The sequence below is a fragment of the Colletotrichum gloeosporioides genome, assembly GCF_011800055.1.
Source record: "Colletotrichum gloeosporioides strain Lc1 chromosome Unknown consensus_66, whole genome shotgun sequence".
NCBI lineage: Eukaryota > Fungi > Ascomycota > Sordariomycetes > Glomerellales > Glomerellaceae > Colletotrichum > Colletotrichum gloeosporioides.
Window position 1 is genome coordinate 1723518 of NW_025544711.1, and position 13148 is coordinate 1736665.

At 51.9% G+C, this 13148-nt stretch overlaps 4 protein-coding genes across 4 annotated transcripts; 1 reads left to right on the plus strand and 3 right to left on the minus strand.

The window, feature by feature from the left end:
- Nucleotides 1-1443: 1443 nt before the first annotated feature.
- On the minus strand, nucleotides 1444-1635 carry GCG54_00015104 (uncharacterized protein; the record flags this gene model as incomplete). The annotated part of the gene is made up of 1 exon (XM_045414919.1): nucleotides 1444-1635. The coding sequence occupies one exon, from the start codon at nucleotides 1633-1635 to the stop codon at nucleotides 1444-1446; it is 192 nt and encodes a 63-aa protein (XP_045261041.1).
- A 1975-nt stretch (nucleotides 1636-3610) lies between these two features.
- Nucleotides 3611-4080, plus strand: GCG54_00015105 (uncharacterized protein; the record flags this gene model as incomplete). Its single annotated transcript, XM_045414920.1, has 2 exons — nucleotides 3611-3842; nucleotides 3923-4080. The coding sequence occupies 2 exons, from the start codon at nucleotides 3611-3613 to the stop codon at nucleotides 4078-4080; spliced, it is 390 nt and encodes a 129-aa protein (XP_045261042.1).
- Nucleotides 4081-11684: 7604 nt separating this feature from the next.
- Nucleotides 11685-12006, minus strand: GCG54_00015106 (uncharacterized protein; the record flags this gene model as incomplete). The annotated part of the gene is made up of 2 exons (XM_045414921.1): nucleotides 11685-11732; nucleotides 11797-12006. 2 exons carry the CDS (start codon nucleotides 12004-12006, stop codon nucleotides 11685-11687), a joined length of 258 nt encoding a protein of 85 aa, XP_045261043.1.
- A 436-nt stretch (nucleotides 12007-12442) lies between these two features.
- On the minus strand, nucleotides 12443-12935 carry GCG54_00015107 (uncharacterized protein; the record flags this gene model as incomplete). The annotated part of the gene is made up of 2 exons (XM_045414922.1): nucleotides 12443-12535; nucleotides 12588-12935. 2 exons carry the CDS (start codon nucleotides 12933-12935, stop codon nucleotides 12443-12445), a joined length of 441 nt encoding a protein of 146 aa, XP_045261044.1.
- Between the last annotated feature and the right edge of the window lie 213 nt (nucleotides 12936-13148).

Consider the following 13148-nt stretch of genomic DNA (forward strand, 5'->3'; position numbering starts at 1 on the left):
CGAGTCGAGAGCCTCTTGGGCATGGGTGAGTGAGGTCCAATGTGGAGAAGGTCTCTGACGATAGGATACGTCTTGCTGTCCAGGTATATAAGAAAGACAGAGATGACCAAGGGTGACACCGAACACGATAAGGGCGATAGCGAAGGCGACGGGTACGGACGATGAATGTGACGGCCGTGGCGATGGGGGACGAAGCCGGACGGTGCATATGGCGAGGACGACGGAGGTGATAACGGCAAGGACAGTGATCTTTGAGCTCCCTGGAGGCAGCTGCGTGCTGTGAGTCCCAGGGTGGTCTTGCTTCCCTATGAGGGAGGAAGGGAAGGTGGGCGATGAGAGTATCAACGAATCTGGGAAGAAGCAGGAAGTTCCGATACTTTTTCTATGCGCTCCATCATTAGGCAAGGTAGTTGGCAATACATCACTTTTTCCCACACCTGTGACTTCTGCCGGAATTTGTCCCCGCAAGCCTCTGGGCGGAAGCACCCATGCAAACTCTCTCTGCTTCAACCCAAAGTTCGCTCAGAGGCAGCTTCTTCCTTTGGTTACTTGCAAACGGATTCTGCCTGGCTTTCGACCGGCTTCCCGTGGCTCCCCACCACATTGCGCTTTCCCGCGATGTTTGTTCTTCCTCGATGCCCCGCGAGGATTGCTGTTGCCACTTGTTTGCCAATCCAACCGAACAGTAAGGAAGGCACTTCCCCAGGCTGTTGCACACTTACTTCACTGTCCTTTCCAGGCTTCTTTGTCTTGTGGCTTTCGCAGCCATCCGTCCGGGAAAACCCAACGTCACACAAACATTCCACAACCACAGCATCCCAACAGCATAGCACTTTTCACTGTGACCACACAAACCGCACACGCTAGAGTCACGTCAACATCCAACATCAAACTACAAGGCATTACCTCTACAACGCACAAATGGCTCGGCCCCTCACTTTGCCACCAGAGCTTACTGCCGTAGGGACAACTTCCATGCAACGAGTCCGCGGATACGGATTCGGCGTGCCAGAGCCCAACAACGACGAAAAGGAATATGGTTTCGATAATTCTGAATACGAGCTGTCATCCCAGAGCAGGTGGCAGGCCTTCATGTCAGACCGCAGACTCTTGCCCTAGCTTGGCGACAAGCTTGACATCCTCCACCTCGTCACACCTTTGGACCTAGCTCTTTTTCTTTACGCCATGGGACCAGTTGACCCGAGCTCCCCTCCCCTTTGCTTCAAGGAGTTGTACTTGGCAATCAGACCGAAAGACAAGAACCCCTTAGGATTTCCATCGAAAGAGGCAGCCACGGTCCTACACTTTTCCTCGCGGTTAGGATTCTCATTGTCTCCGGAGCGGAGACTAGAACTCCAGCAGTTTCTCACCGGGCCGACACCACACCCCGATGCCCGCACACATCCGAACAACATACCGAATGCAAATTCCGCTTGCGCTGTTCTAGTCGCTATGGTGTTTCAATTCATACGGCACACGGTGGAGTACATCTCGCTCTACATTGAGGCAGACATCCTCCACGATGTTCGGACTTTCATGAGCGACGCGAACATCAATTCTGCTTCTCAGCAATACGAGGACGGCAAGCCTTTCCCACACATCAAGCTGTTCGCTTGGAGGTCCAGCTTGTTGCATCCACAGGGCTCGAAGATCAGTTTGGACCGTGCAGTGAACTTCGTCACTTGGGCCAAGATCTGGGCATTCGAAATCTACGGAACCATTCACCCCGAGGTGTGCCGGGTCTTCCAGTATACTCAAGAAGCCCTACATGGCAGCTGCATTACCAATCTAAATCTTCGCGACACTTTTATGTTCTACCACGACTTGAATCGCTTCATCAACCACTTGCCAAACGTCGTCCACTTCAGCCTGAACCTTGATCACGACCTGGTTGACGCCGATGAAGCCACCGAGTTGGTTGAACCGCTGCCGAGCCACGTGATTAATTGTCTGCAGCCTTTAGCTCGCAAGTTGCAATCACTTACCTTGGTCATCGTAGGCACTGATAATACTGCTTGTGGCATTGACGATCTCGTCTCAACACTCTCATGGTTCCGATCCTTGCGGAAGCTATGTATTGGTACGTGGTGTTTTAGGGTCGACCTTCTACCCAATCTACCGCAGTCAATCGAACACCTGGATATCCGAGGCTCGGGGGACCAAAGGGGCGAAGATGTTTTGATTAGCCACGCTGTGTTGTCTTATCTTTGGCAGCCCCCGCAACCTGAGCTTCCGCAAGTAGCATGGCTACCAAACCTGCAGGTACTCAGAATCCCATTCAATGTTGTCCCTGTTCCTTTCAATAGGTCGCTTCGGGCAGAAATGAATGAAGAAGACTGACGCTGAAATTTCGAGATAGTGATAGTATGGTAGAAAAGAATGGTTATCCTGTTAACAGTGCTTGCTATCGTCCCTGATGTCCCTGTTGGCTCTATTGATTTGACTACCAAAGGCCTTAGTCGCTCTTAGAAGCCTGCATTTGGATTCACGGTGGACATGCGGACGACACGGGTCACGAGAATAACAAGTTGTCCCAAACCAATACCCCATCCGGGAAGCCAACCTCATGGACGGGAGGCTCCTGATGAAACGAGCGAGTTTTGCCGAGGGCATTGCATCCCGCCGGGTTGACATGGGGAACGCTGCCAGGGGGCCGGTGGATCCGATACGTCTTGGCCGGCAGGAATTGCCGGGCATTGCGGCCGTGCAGGCGGTTCACTGAATGCGGCTGGCATCCCCCGGGATGCCAGAGTGATGATGTTGTCTTGGCGCAGTCTGATGAATCTTGCACTTTCAGATGAATGGGCTGATAAATGGAATGGGCTATTCGTAATGCTATGTCGTGATGCTACGTGAATCACTGTTTTCATGTTGAACACGCTGCATGCAGAGAGAAATGGCGAAGAAAATTCACTGTTGTGCCCCATTAGTGTACACCTCGGCGACAACCTGCCTTGCACGGAGAATTCGCATAGCGCCAAATGCTCCGCCCGGAGCGATCCGAAGCAATCGTGGGGCGTACGAGCCCTTCGTATTCGAGGAGCCATTGAACCACCAGATCTGGTACCGGGGGCACTGCTCTGTAACCCGTTTCAGAAACTCGAGACGAACCTGAAGTTGTATTTCCCAATGTTCCCTTCCTCCATCGTCCCAACCCAGCTTCCCTCTTCGTCCAGAAACCGTCTCATGATCCGCCGTGTGGTTTAAGCATCGTCCGGATAGAGTAAAAGGCTCGTCGCTGGCAGGAAGGGTTGGGGTCCGGATGAGTCCGTTCGGAGGCCGAGTGCGGCTTCGATCTGGAGAACTAGGGGGTGGGAGCCAGCGATCCCTGGCGCTGAGCCGCAATTAACCACAACGTTGTTTGGGACTGGGTTTGGAGGACCGAGTCTTTCGCAGAGTCGAAACAATCGGCGGTATAAAGACTCGCGCTCTCGGCGCGGGCTGATCTACTGCTATCCTTTTCCCTCGTCAAGCTAGTCTTCCCAGTTTTCTTTGATCAATCCTTGTGCAACTCAACTTTCATTCTTTCCGCTGTGCGGCTAAACATTCACTATTTACCTTACAAACAACTCATTTGTTCCCAACATACAACTCTTTCACTCCTGTCAAAATGCAGTTCTCCATCACCGCCATCATCCTCGGCCTCGCCGCCGTCTCCTCCGCCGCCATCGCCGACGTCGAGGGCGTGCGCAACGTCGAGCGCAACTCCATCGTTCTCGACGCCCGCCAGGCCAAGAAGGCCACGGGCGCGTGCTGCATTCCCAACACGTCGCTGAAGCAGGATGCTTGCACTGATGCGGCGGGCGCGGCGGGCAAGTGTGTGCCTGGAGGGCCTACTGCTTGTAAGTCATGAGTTCTCAACTACTGCGAGCTCATGCGACATTATCCTGGGATTTATGACTGACGTCTTGGGATATGATAGGCGGCGGAGCGCTTAACTGCGTTGCTACCACGAGCTTGGCCTGTGACAACAGCGTCAAGGAGCGCTCTGGCGTTCTGTGCCGTTTCAAGCTGCCTAATGGCAAGCTTCAGGATGGTGTCAATCAGATTACCAGCCTGAGCCAGGCTAAGGTCAACTAAAGAGAAGGGAACACTTGAGTGGGGGCTTGGGGAGTAGTCTTTCGTTAAGATGTTGTGTCTTGGCGAGGATTGATATATAGTAATTGGAACTCCATAATTACTTCAGTTGACTTCTGTGCTGCGTTTGCATGATCAGGTATCACGGCTTGAGGGTGCTTTCAGGAGTTGTTTCCAGGAACGAGGAATTGGATTCGAAATAGTGCGCGGGGTAGAGCACATGGTACCATGCGCTAACTCCGGCAACCCAAAGTCCTGGTAGATTCGCAAGACGATCGCACAGGCGAATCGTCACGTCGGGAATTCTGAGTGTGCGCAATAGATTGGCGCTCATGGCTCCTTGCTAGGTATCTCGTATCCAGGAGAGGGCCAGCAGAACTATGTGTCTCCGGGAACTGTCCCAGAAATGCAATGCAAACCTCTGGGAATACAACGCCAACTTGGCGAACGCGGTCATTACCTTATAGAGACTGAGAGCAGCGCAAGGGCCCGGGGTGACCGAACCAACGAATGTTTCGGGAGAGGCACGAGACGCAGACGGAGCAGTGTCGCACAGAAAGCATCACCATGGAATGGTGATCGCAACTCGATCGCGCTGACGATGATGCGCCCAAGTAATTAATCACCATGGACGCCATCCCAATACTAATTTATTCCGTGAGTATAGATAAAATAATCGCGATCCTCGCCGTCGTCAGCGTTCTGGATGAATCGGGTATCGAGCACCTCGATTGAGCCGCTGCGCTCGCGGCAGCGGGAATGTGTGCATTCATCTCACTTTGTGTGTAAAGTGTTTGACATAACTGATCAAAGTCGCAGCGCCTCGACGACAGTTTCAGTAGCAGGTTAATAGGCTGCTCTTGAGATTCGCCAGAAGGGTAACTGCGGGTTAGAGAAGATGGAACTCCAAATGTCCCTCGCAGGTGTATGATTCCAATCGGTGATAGTAAACGAACCAGCCGATCTTGTATTCGGTGGCCAATGAGCACCGCCTTGTTACAGGAACAGTAGTGCTCGACGAGATCAGTGGCGCTTGTATAACCATCTGCCTCATTTGGCAACTCCGAAAAGTTCCTTCGGCGTTGGTCGGCGCGGGATTGCGCAACCGTTACACTGGCTCCTCGAACGTTGATGTCGTTTGAGCCTCCGGGAAGCAAGGCCGATGAGAACAACATGGCGAAGTCAGATTGACCGATGGCCCATCTTGAAAATCTCAGCTTGTAGAGCACAAGACCTTGCCCTTACTGTCAGCTTGCTCCAGCAAGGCTGTCATCGGGCCCGAGTTCTGTCGTCAACTTGAACGCGGGTCCGAAGGGGATAGCAAGACAATTTTGTCCGTTTTTGACTGGAGCTTGGTTTCTCTCGCAACCAAGGCCATTAACAGTGATTATGTCTTGGCAAGCTTCCATCGAGATGTTGTGAGCGGAGATCATGCACTTGTAGTCGAGGAGATAGTTGGCCAGGACCATCGTTGACTTCCATGTGAGTTATGCCCAGTTGCGTCAAGTCGTGTGCCACCCGCGTTGATAGTCTGATCAGAGGCAACGGATTCGATCCTTCAACTCCGTTGTGCACCACTTGTCAAAGTCCATGGGGGCCCGGCTTACGTCATGGCGTCCCAGATGTTCAATGTGATGCTCACAATTATGCGTGAGATCCCAGATGGATATAATAATGATAGGGAAATACATTTCCGACCGAAAAAACAATCTCACCCAATCTTTGAGCTCGAATGGAGCGAAGCCGAAATTCAAGTTGAACGTTTCGCCGAATATGACGGCAAATCAGTGGCAAATGCTCTGATTCGCAACAGGACTGAACAGATGCACACGACGTTGGGGCTTGACATGCAGAACTACGTCCTACACGTCCGCAAAAGATTTCCCGGCTCAGGAGACAATGAAGGCGGCTTGTTCTTAGCTTTGGAGTACTCCAGGCCGCGATTCGTACTATTGATCCTGGTTGAACATCGCAAGTCCGAACCCGCGGTGAGCCTTCTAACAACAATACCGCTACGCACGGTAGATCCTGTAGGGAGCGAGCCGGGGTCCGGAGCTCCACGTCTGCCCTTGGCAGCAGAAGGCAATCAATCATCGCTATAATCGCCGCAAGTGCTGCTATCGGCTTTGGTATTGGTGTCTTCATAGTCCATGTCCACGTCTGACTCGGCATAATGCTCCTTGGAATCAAACTTATGGGGGCGAGACTTTGAGGATGGAGTGATCTGCTAATCAATGTCCTCAAGATTGCCATCGCACCCAACGTCAAAGTCGTCTGAGTCCTCAGTGGGCAACTCTGGGTGGAATGGCTTTTCGCCTTTGTATAAAACGTCCAGACGGCGAGCCGGGGTGACCTGATCGATTGATTTGTTGTCATGTCCAATAGGAGAGTCGCGCGCGACGTTGATGTGCTCTGATCAGAACGCATTCAATTCATCGAGGGTATTCGTCACGACATTGATGGACTTCATTTCATAAGGGTTTCACCGCGGATTCCTATACGTAGGATGAGCCAGCGAAGGACAGCATGACCAAGTACTCTGTGGGGACAATGCTGCTCGTGTGAAGTCGCAGCTGCACGGCGTCCAATGTACTACAATGCCTCAATAACTGCTGACTACCAAAGCGCTCTGGAGGCCCGAGTAGTGCCATCTAGTAATTGAGGATGACGAAGGGGTGTGGAAGATGTTGATAATAGCGGATAATACGCGTCTAGAGTCAGCTCCCCGAACGAGCTGCACGGTTGCGCTTTGGTTGTTGTAAGTATACGTCACATGCCAAGGAAGCAAAATGACAAATATTACAAGTGTTGCAACTCACGGCGCGAGTGGTGACGGCAATCTACACCGTTTTGATGCCACAACCCAGCAGCTCATCGTCGTAGTCTAACTTCCAAACCGGCCGGTCAATATTCGTTACTGCTCTCAGGGCACGTCCGTTTTGTAGTTCGGGATTGACGGCGAACACAACCAAAGCACAGCCGGTGTGATGTTGTCCTCAAGTCAAGAAGCCACAATAAACATCTCAAGCCACCAAGACATCAAGAATTCCCTCTTGCTCCGTATGCAGAGTACCAAAGCTGCAATTTAATAGCATGATGGTCCAAGCTAATGAAGAAGTCCGAATCGTTTGAATCCGGTATCGCATCGAGTCCAAACATATTTCATAACCGAAAGACTTCGAAACGTACTGAAGTAGAGCAAGTCTGCCTTTCAAGGTACTTCTTAGCCTAGACGCAGACATTCAGCGTCAATTCACAAAGCACAATTTTCAGAAACCGATTGATGATGCCAAAGATAGGCCTTCCCTCTGCTTTCTTGATCTTAACGTGTGCCATGAACGCTGGAAGGTATCCGCGAAACATTTTGTCGATGCTAGTGCCTGTCTTCGCAGCGCAAAAGCGCCCGTACGCTGCAATGGGCATTGATAATGCCCCTGACCTCTATAACAGGCCGTCTACCGACCATCAACGTGCTATGCGGGCCCGGTGCGTGTCATAGAATTCAGACAGTCGGCCGCATATTCTGACGAAGACCGGCGATTGTACCACTGGCATGTCCCATGCTGTCCCATGAATATATTGCTTGGGGTGGGGTCTTATTCCATCACAAAGATAATGTTCTAAAATAAATGCCCCAGCCATTGCACTCGGATTGCTCCATATGCTCGGGCTTCAGGATTACCAGGAGCAGGAGGAGAGGCAGCTAATTGAAAGGGCGATATATCCTTTGAATATTCCAAGAAAACACAAGGTTGTATCCAAGATCTCATTCGAGTGACTAGTCTGCTGTCTTGGACCTGGCCATCGGGGGACGTGCCTGCTCGCTGATGCTTGACTCAGTGTAGAAGCATTACACTTCGTCCCACGGCCCCCTGAGATTGGTCTTTGGAAGCCAGTGAACGCGCATTTTGGGACGGTTTTGCGTCATGTTCTCGGCTTCTCTCTCCTTCTCTCGCAGCTTGCACACCACGATCGTGTGGTCTCCTGTCCTTTGAAAGCTGTGACTTTTGGAGCTTGGCTCAGCTATTAGTGCTAGAGCGGATTCAGTCCCCTGATCAAAGCTACTAGGTACTCTAGACTTATCACGAGTCAGCTCCATCCTCTCATGAGGTTCAGCTCAGAGACAGAGTCGGTATCAACAATATTTCCGCGCTGGTGTGAAGGCTCCGGGCAAGGCCGAGACGCAGCCCAATCATATCGATATAAACTGGAACAGAACTCGTGCTGCGACCTGATCGTCGATGGATCTTTCGAACCATTGCTGGAGCGAGCGAAGGTTCGTTAGCAAGATCCTTTTAGCGGACCGAGCCAAGAAGACATTGGTCGGATAAGTTGTCGGTGATGATAAGCTCTCAAACAGCTGGAGCTTCCGGTGGGTTTACACAGGTGGCCGTACAACGTCTCCTTTGCCCGGAGAAGCATCGTCAGAGACTAAGGCTGCCTTCGCACGACTATCGCTCCCACCTCCAGATGCCTATTTCTCCGGGAAGCCCTATTCAAGGGATTCCAGGGCTGTAAATGGCTGGAAGTTCTGACCCTGTCTCTTCCGTTTCATATTCTCGTACTCGCCATGTGCCATAGCCTCCAGTCGACATCTTGCCCTCAGCTGTTTAAGTCAAAGCATCCCAGAAGCTAACTATGTTTACAATTCCAGCTTGCTCCGAGTGAGCCGCGAACATGTGTCGAGGCCTGCGGCCGTAGCCTTTGCGATGTGAGCGCTGTGCCCGTCTTTTTCATGGATAGTGGATGCGAGCAGATCCTCAGCCTTCTCTGAACTGCCGGCTATCCGCCGGACGGTGTGCTCGCTTACCTGCCTATACTTCTAGCATCTGGCGTTGGTGCGAGGTAGGGCCGACCGGACGAATAGAACGGCATGGTAGACTTTCCGGGACCCAGGCTGACTCGGTCGTCGAAGTGATCTTAGATGCCTTGCCACATATAGATGACGGCTTTCGCGGCAAAGTCATTCGCTCTCGACGTGGCGAGAGGCATAAGACCTCGATCGATGGCAACTCGCGGTCTCTCAACTGAGCTTGAGGTGAGCCCAAGGTCGGACCGCTGGCGAGCCGGGCCCGGGGCGCTGGGCATCTATTCGAGGCATAGCCAGTACCAGGCCGCCATCACCCCATCCAAGTTTTACACACGCGTGCTCTGGTCCGTGAACGTGGGGAGGATGACTATCGGCTTTGGACTTCCAGGCCCTCTTCCTCCTCCATGTCCTTGATATCGGCGCTCCCAGGTACGCCTCCGGATAGATATCATGGCTCGGGGCGTTCTGCTAAAGCAGTAAAATCACCCTGCTCTTCAGATTTTTTCTCAAGCGTTCTTAATCTCACTTTCCCATTACCTATTCACAAACTACCCTTTCATATATAGGGATAGTATAGCACTGGAACCCCGTGCACTTCTAGTCTGCATAGTGCTGTGCATAGTTGTAGGTGGTGAATACCTCGTCCCATTCGTACTCGCCGGCCACGGGGCAAGAGTACTTCACGGCAGGATTCTTGCCGCAACGGTATAACCAACACCGGGATCGTGCTTACTCGCCATCCTCAAGCCGGAGAGCTGTGCGGTTGGCTCGAGGTTAAAAGTACTGGAGAACCACGATGCAGGTGAATCTCTGGCACCGCCAACGCCATTGAGGCTCAGTAAAATGATGGGACAGAAACATGACTTCCCCTTTAAATCCCTTTGTAGTAACCTTTCCCGCTGCCACGACCGGCATAAGTCTGCCTATTGCGCAGATATAGTGCTCCCATGTGTATTGAGTGAAAGGTGCAGAAGGGAAAACTTTCCTGAGCGCCCGCGAAAGGTTAATGGGCGTGAGAGGCTGACTTTTGGTATGGAGGCATTGCATGGAGATGAACAACGCCCCGCGGATATCGATAGGCTCCTCCGGATCTCCCAGGAAATCAAAGGTGAGCGTCTTGACAACCGACATCATCTGATGATTTCCTACCCCAAAATGGAAGTAGCAGGAGTCTGAAAACCTGACAGGATCTTGCGCCATAGGAGACCCGTGTAGGAGGGTGTATCGGAAGAGCCTGCGAAAGGCATTATCCTCAGAAGGCCTCTACCTAGCATAGAGACAAACGTCTTCTCAGGGCCCAGGAATAAAAGGTCCTGACTATGAAAGGAATGAGCTTCTTCCACAAGATTGACTATTGTGGCAAAGGCTCAGAATATTGAAGATCGGCGAAGTGTTACGACCTCTGGGTACCAATCATCTCACCCTCCCAAGCATGCTTGGACGCGAGGTACATATCCCCGTCTGAGATCGAAACAGCTTCCTTAATTTTTGTTCCAAAGCTCTCGTCATTAGAAACTTTGGATGGAGACTCGGTCCCATACATGGTTGTCCGCATCCGATGTCAATCGCACGCTGAGAGGGGATAATGGAAGCCTCTCCAACACGACTGCGGGCTCAGCGGACTGGGCGACCTGGGCAGCTGTTGATCTGGGCTTTGGCAGAATCCTTTGATCAAGGCCGCCGGCTTGGGCGGCAAAGTGCCATGGCCGGATGCCGTAGACAGGTGACTTTCACATCTAGCTCTTCCACCTAGCAACCGAGAATCAACTGAGTCCCGCGATAAGAATCGAGGCTACTTCGTGAACCAGACAAAGTGCAGCTTGTGTTGAGTGTCTCAAAGGACAAAAGTCAGCTGCAGCTGTTTTTGCTGGTTCTAGCCGTGCTGGCGGAGTTAGGCCTCGCAGTTGTTGTCTGCCATGACTGTGTCATCTGTGGACAGTCAAGTGCTCAGAGCCATGTCATGGCATGCGGTCTCATCTGGGCCCGAGTTCAAAGACATCGATCTGGGCAACATTGCACCAAGGCACACGTCGCTTTTGGCAGAGATTTAAAATTACAACTGAGCCTGTTTGTAAGGCTCAATAGAATGCAATGATGGGTACACAAGGATGGTAAGACAAATCCTCGTCGACGCTTGGATCATACGCCTTCGACGACTTAAGCATGATGGAGGCAGACGCAAAGGTCCGTCAAATGGTATATGTTTTCAAGTCACACGCTGTGCATGAAAAGCAAAACGACTTGACGTGAAATTGAACTGGAATAACGAAAGGCAACGGAGTGGGAAAGGATCGTGAGACAGTGGAAGGGTGGCCTGGCTCCATGATGAGCACGATACGACCATCATCAGTTTCGAAACACCGTCGACAAAAGGCTTTCGCCAGCCCCGGATGGTACCTCTCCGGCAATTAAACATTTCAATAGATGGGCAAGTATTCAAGGACTGGAGCTTGAAACGGCAAGATACAGGAGAGGACTTCTTTATTGAGGAGCTACCTGAAAGGCGAAGGGTAATGGGGCGAGATACCAGCCAGGCCGGCAAGAGGGTCGCAACTGTAGGTAGAACTTGTCAGCCATGAGCCTAGCAGAAGCAATGGAAGCTACAGAAACCACATACCTAGAGTAGCAAGTGTATAGCCTTGGCAGCACCTGAGAGCAAATTCCACCACGTAGTCCAGCGCCTGTCTAGTTCGTCCGAGGCGACAGCTCGCAGAAGGCAGTTGTGGGACAGCCATCAAAAGTTGCCAAGGTATCAGCAATCTGTCCGGAGGCGGAGGCTCGTCAATCGACAAAAAGCCTACTCCTCGTCCTCGGGGTTCTTGCCGTCGTGGTCCTTCTTGTAGTGCTGAGAAGAAAGTCAGAATGAGAACAAAGGAGGTGAAGACTGGGCGAGGCACGGAGGGACTGACGCGGACGAGGGAGCTGCGGTTCTCGTACGCGCGCTCGCAGCCGTCGAACTCGCAGCGGTGAAGGGCGTCGGTGGCGGAGATTCCGTTCTTCTTGAGGTATTTGCCGGCGAAGGAGTGGGCCATCTTCATGACGTCGTCCTTGGACTTGCCGCTCTCGGACTGAGCCTGGGTGAGGGCGTTGGCGACGGCGGTCTCGAGCTTTGTAGGCATTCTGTAGAAGATAAGTCAGTAGTCAGGTTTGGCAGAATGGACTAAAGATTTGGACATACTTGAGTGAGTTGGGTGTTTCGGTTTGTTGATGGTTCGTGTCTGGTGGTGGATAAGTTGTTTTGTGGAGGGTTGACTGTGGTTGAGAAAAGGTTTGGTTTGGTTTCTTGGGAAAACAGAAAAATCGTTTAGATTTATTTTGGAGAATTCCAGGAAGGAAGGGTTCCGAAGAACCAGGCGGAACCTGCTGGTCAGATTGAGGTTGTCAGTGTGCGCGGTTGTCTCACACTGAACAAAGGCACTATGGTGATTGAGAGAATCGTAAGACTGAAAATCATGTGATAGAATTTCCTTATGAAGAACCTGCGCGAATGAAGTGCATCCTTCCTCCCAATCACTGCCTCTGCCTTTCACCCCCGTTCATTGTCCCTCCCTTCCTTCAGGCAGTCTGTTCTCCATGTTTGGGTGTGTCCAAGACAACACCATCAGTACTGGGAGGGATAGCCACACCATTATGGTCCTCCTGGTAGTGCTGGATGAGTGTTAGCGGCTTGATTTCATGGTCTTGGGGGTCTTTGACTTACACGGTATCGCGACCGAACGTGCTGATAACGTTTAACGCAGCCAGGGACAGTGCAGCGGTACGGCCTGATGTGAGTCTCACTCACATTAGTGTGAGCTGAGGCCCTGCTTGAGGCAGTAGCTGTGGCCGCGCGAGGGTTGTTCTGAGCGGAGTCGGTCTCCAAGGAGTGAGTGTCTGCCTCTCCTTGACTAGTGTTGAGGACAGCCTGGTTCTCTTCGAGGGCGCGTTGAGTGCCCATCTCAGCAAGGACTTGACGACTGGCCTGCTCAAACGCGTTCCAATCCTCTGGATGCTCCTCATGGATGCGCAGGAGCGCGTCTTGAATGTCTTGCTTAGTCTGTTGAGCCATCTTCCTTTGGTCTTCCTTTGTGGAGGTTGTACTGAGGGTTGTATTGAGGTAAGATAACTTTCACAGACTGAGAAGTTGTTGTTGTCTGGAGAAGAAAAGAGAGGAGGACTGAGGAGAAGAGGCCCTCATTAAATAGATTGATGAGAGGGGTACGTATCTCACCAGGATCTCACCTGAGGCTACAAGCTCACCTGAGGTGAGAAGGTAGAACAA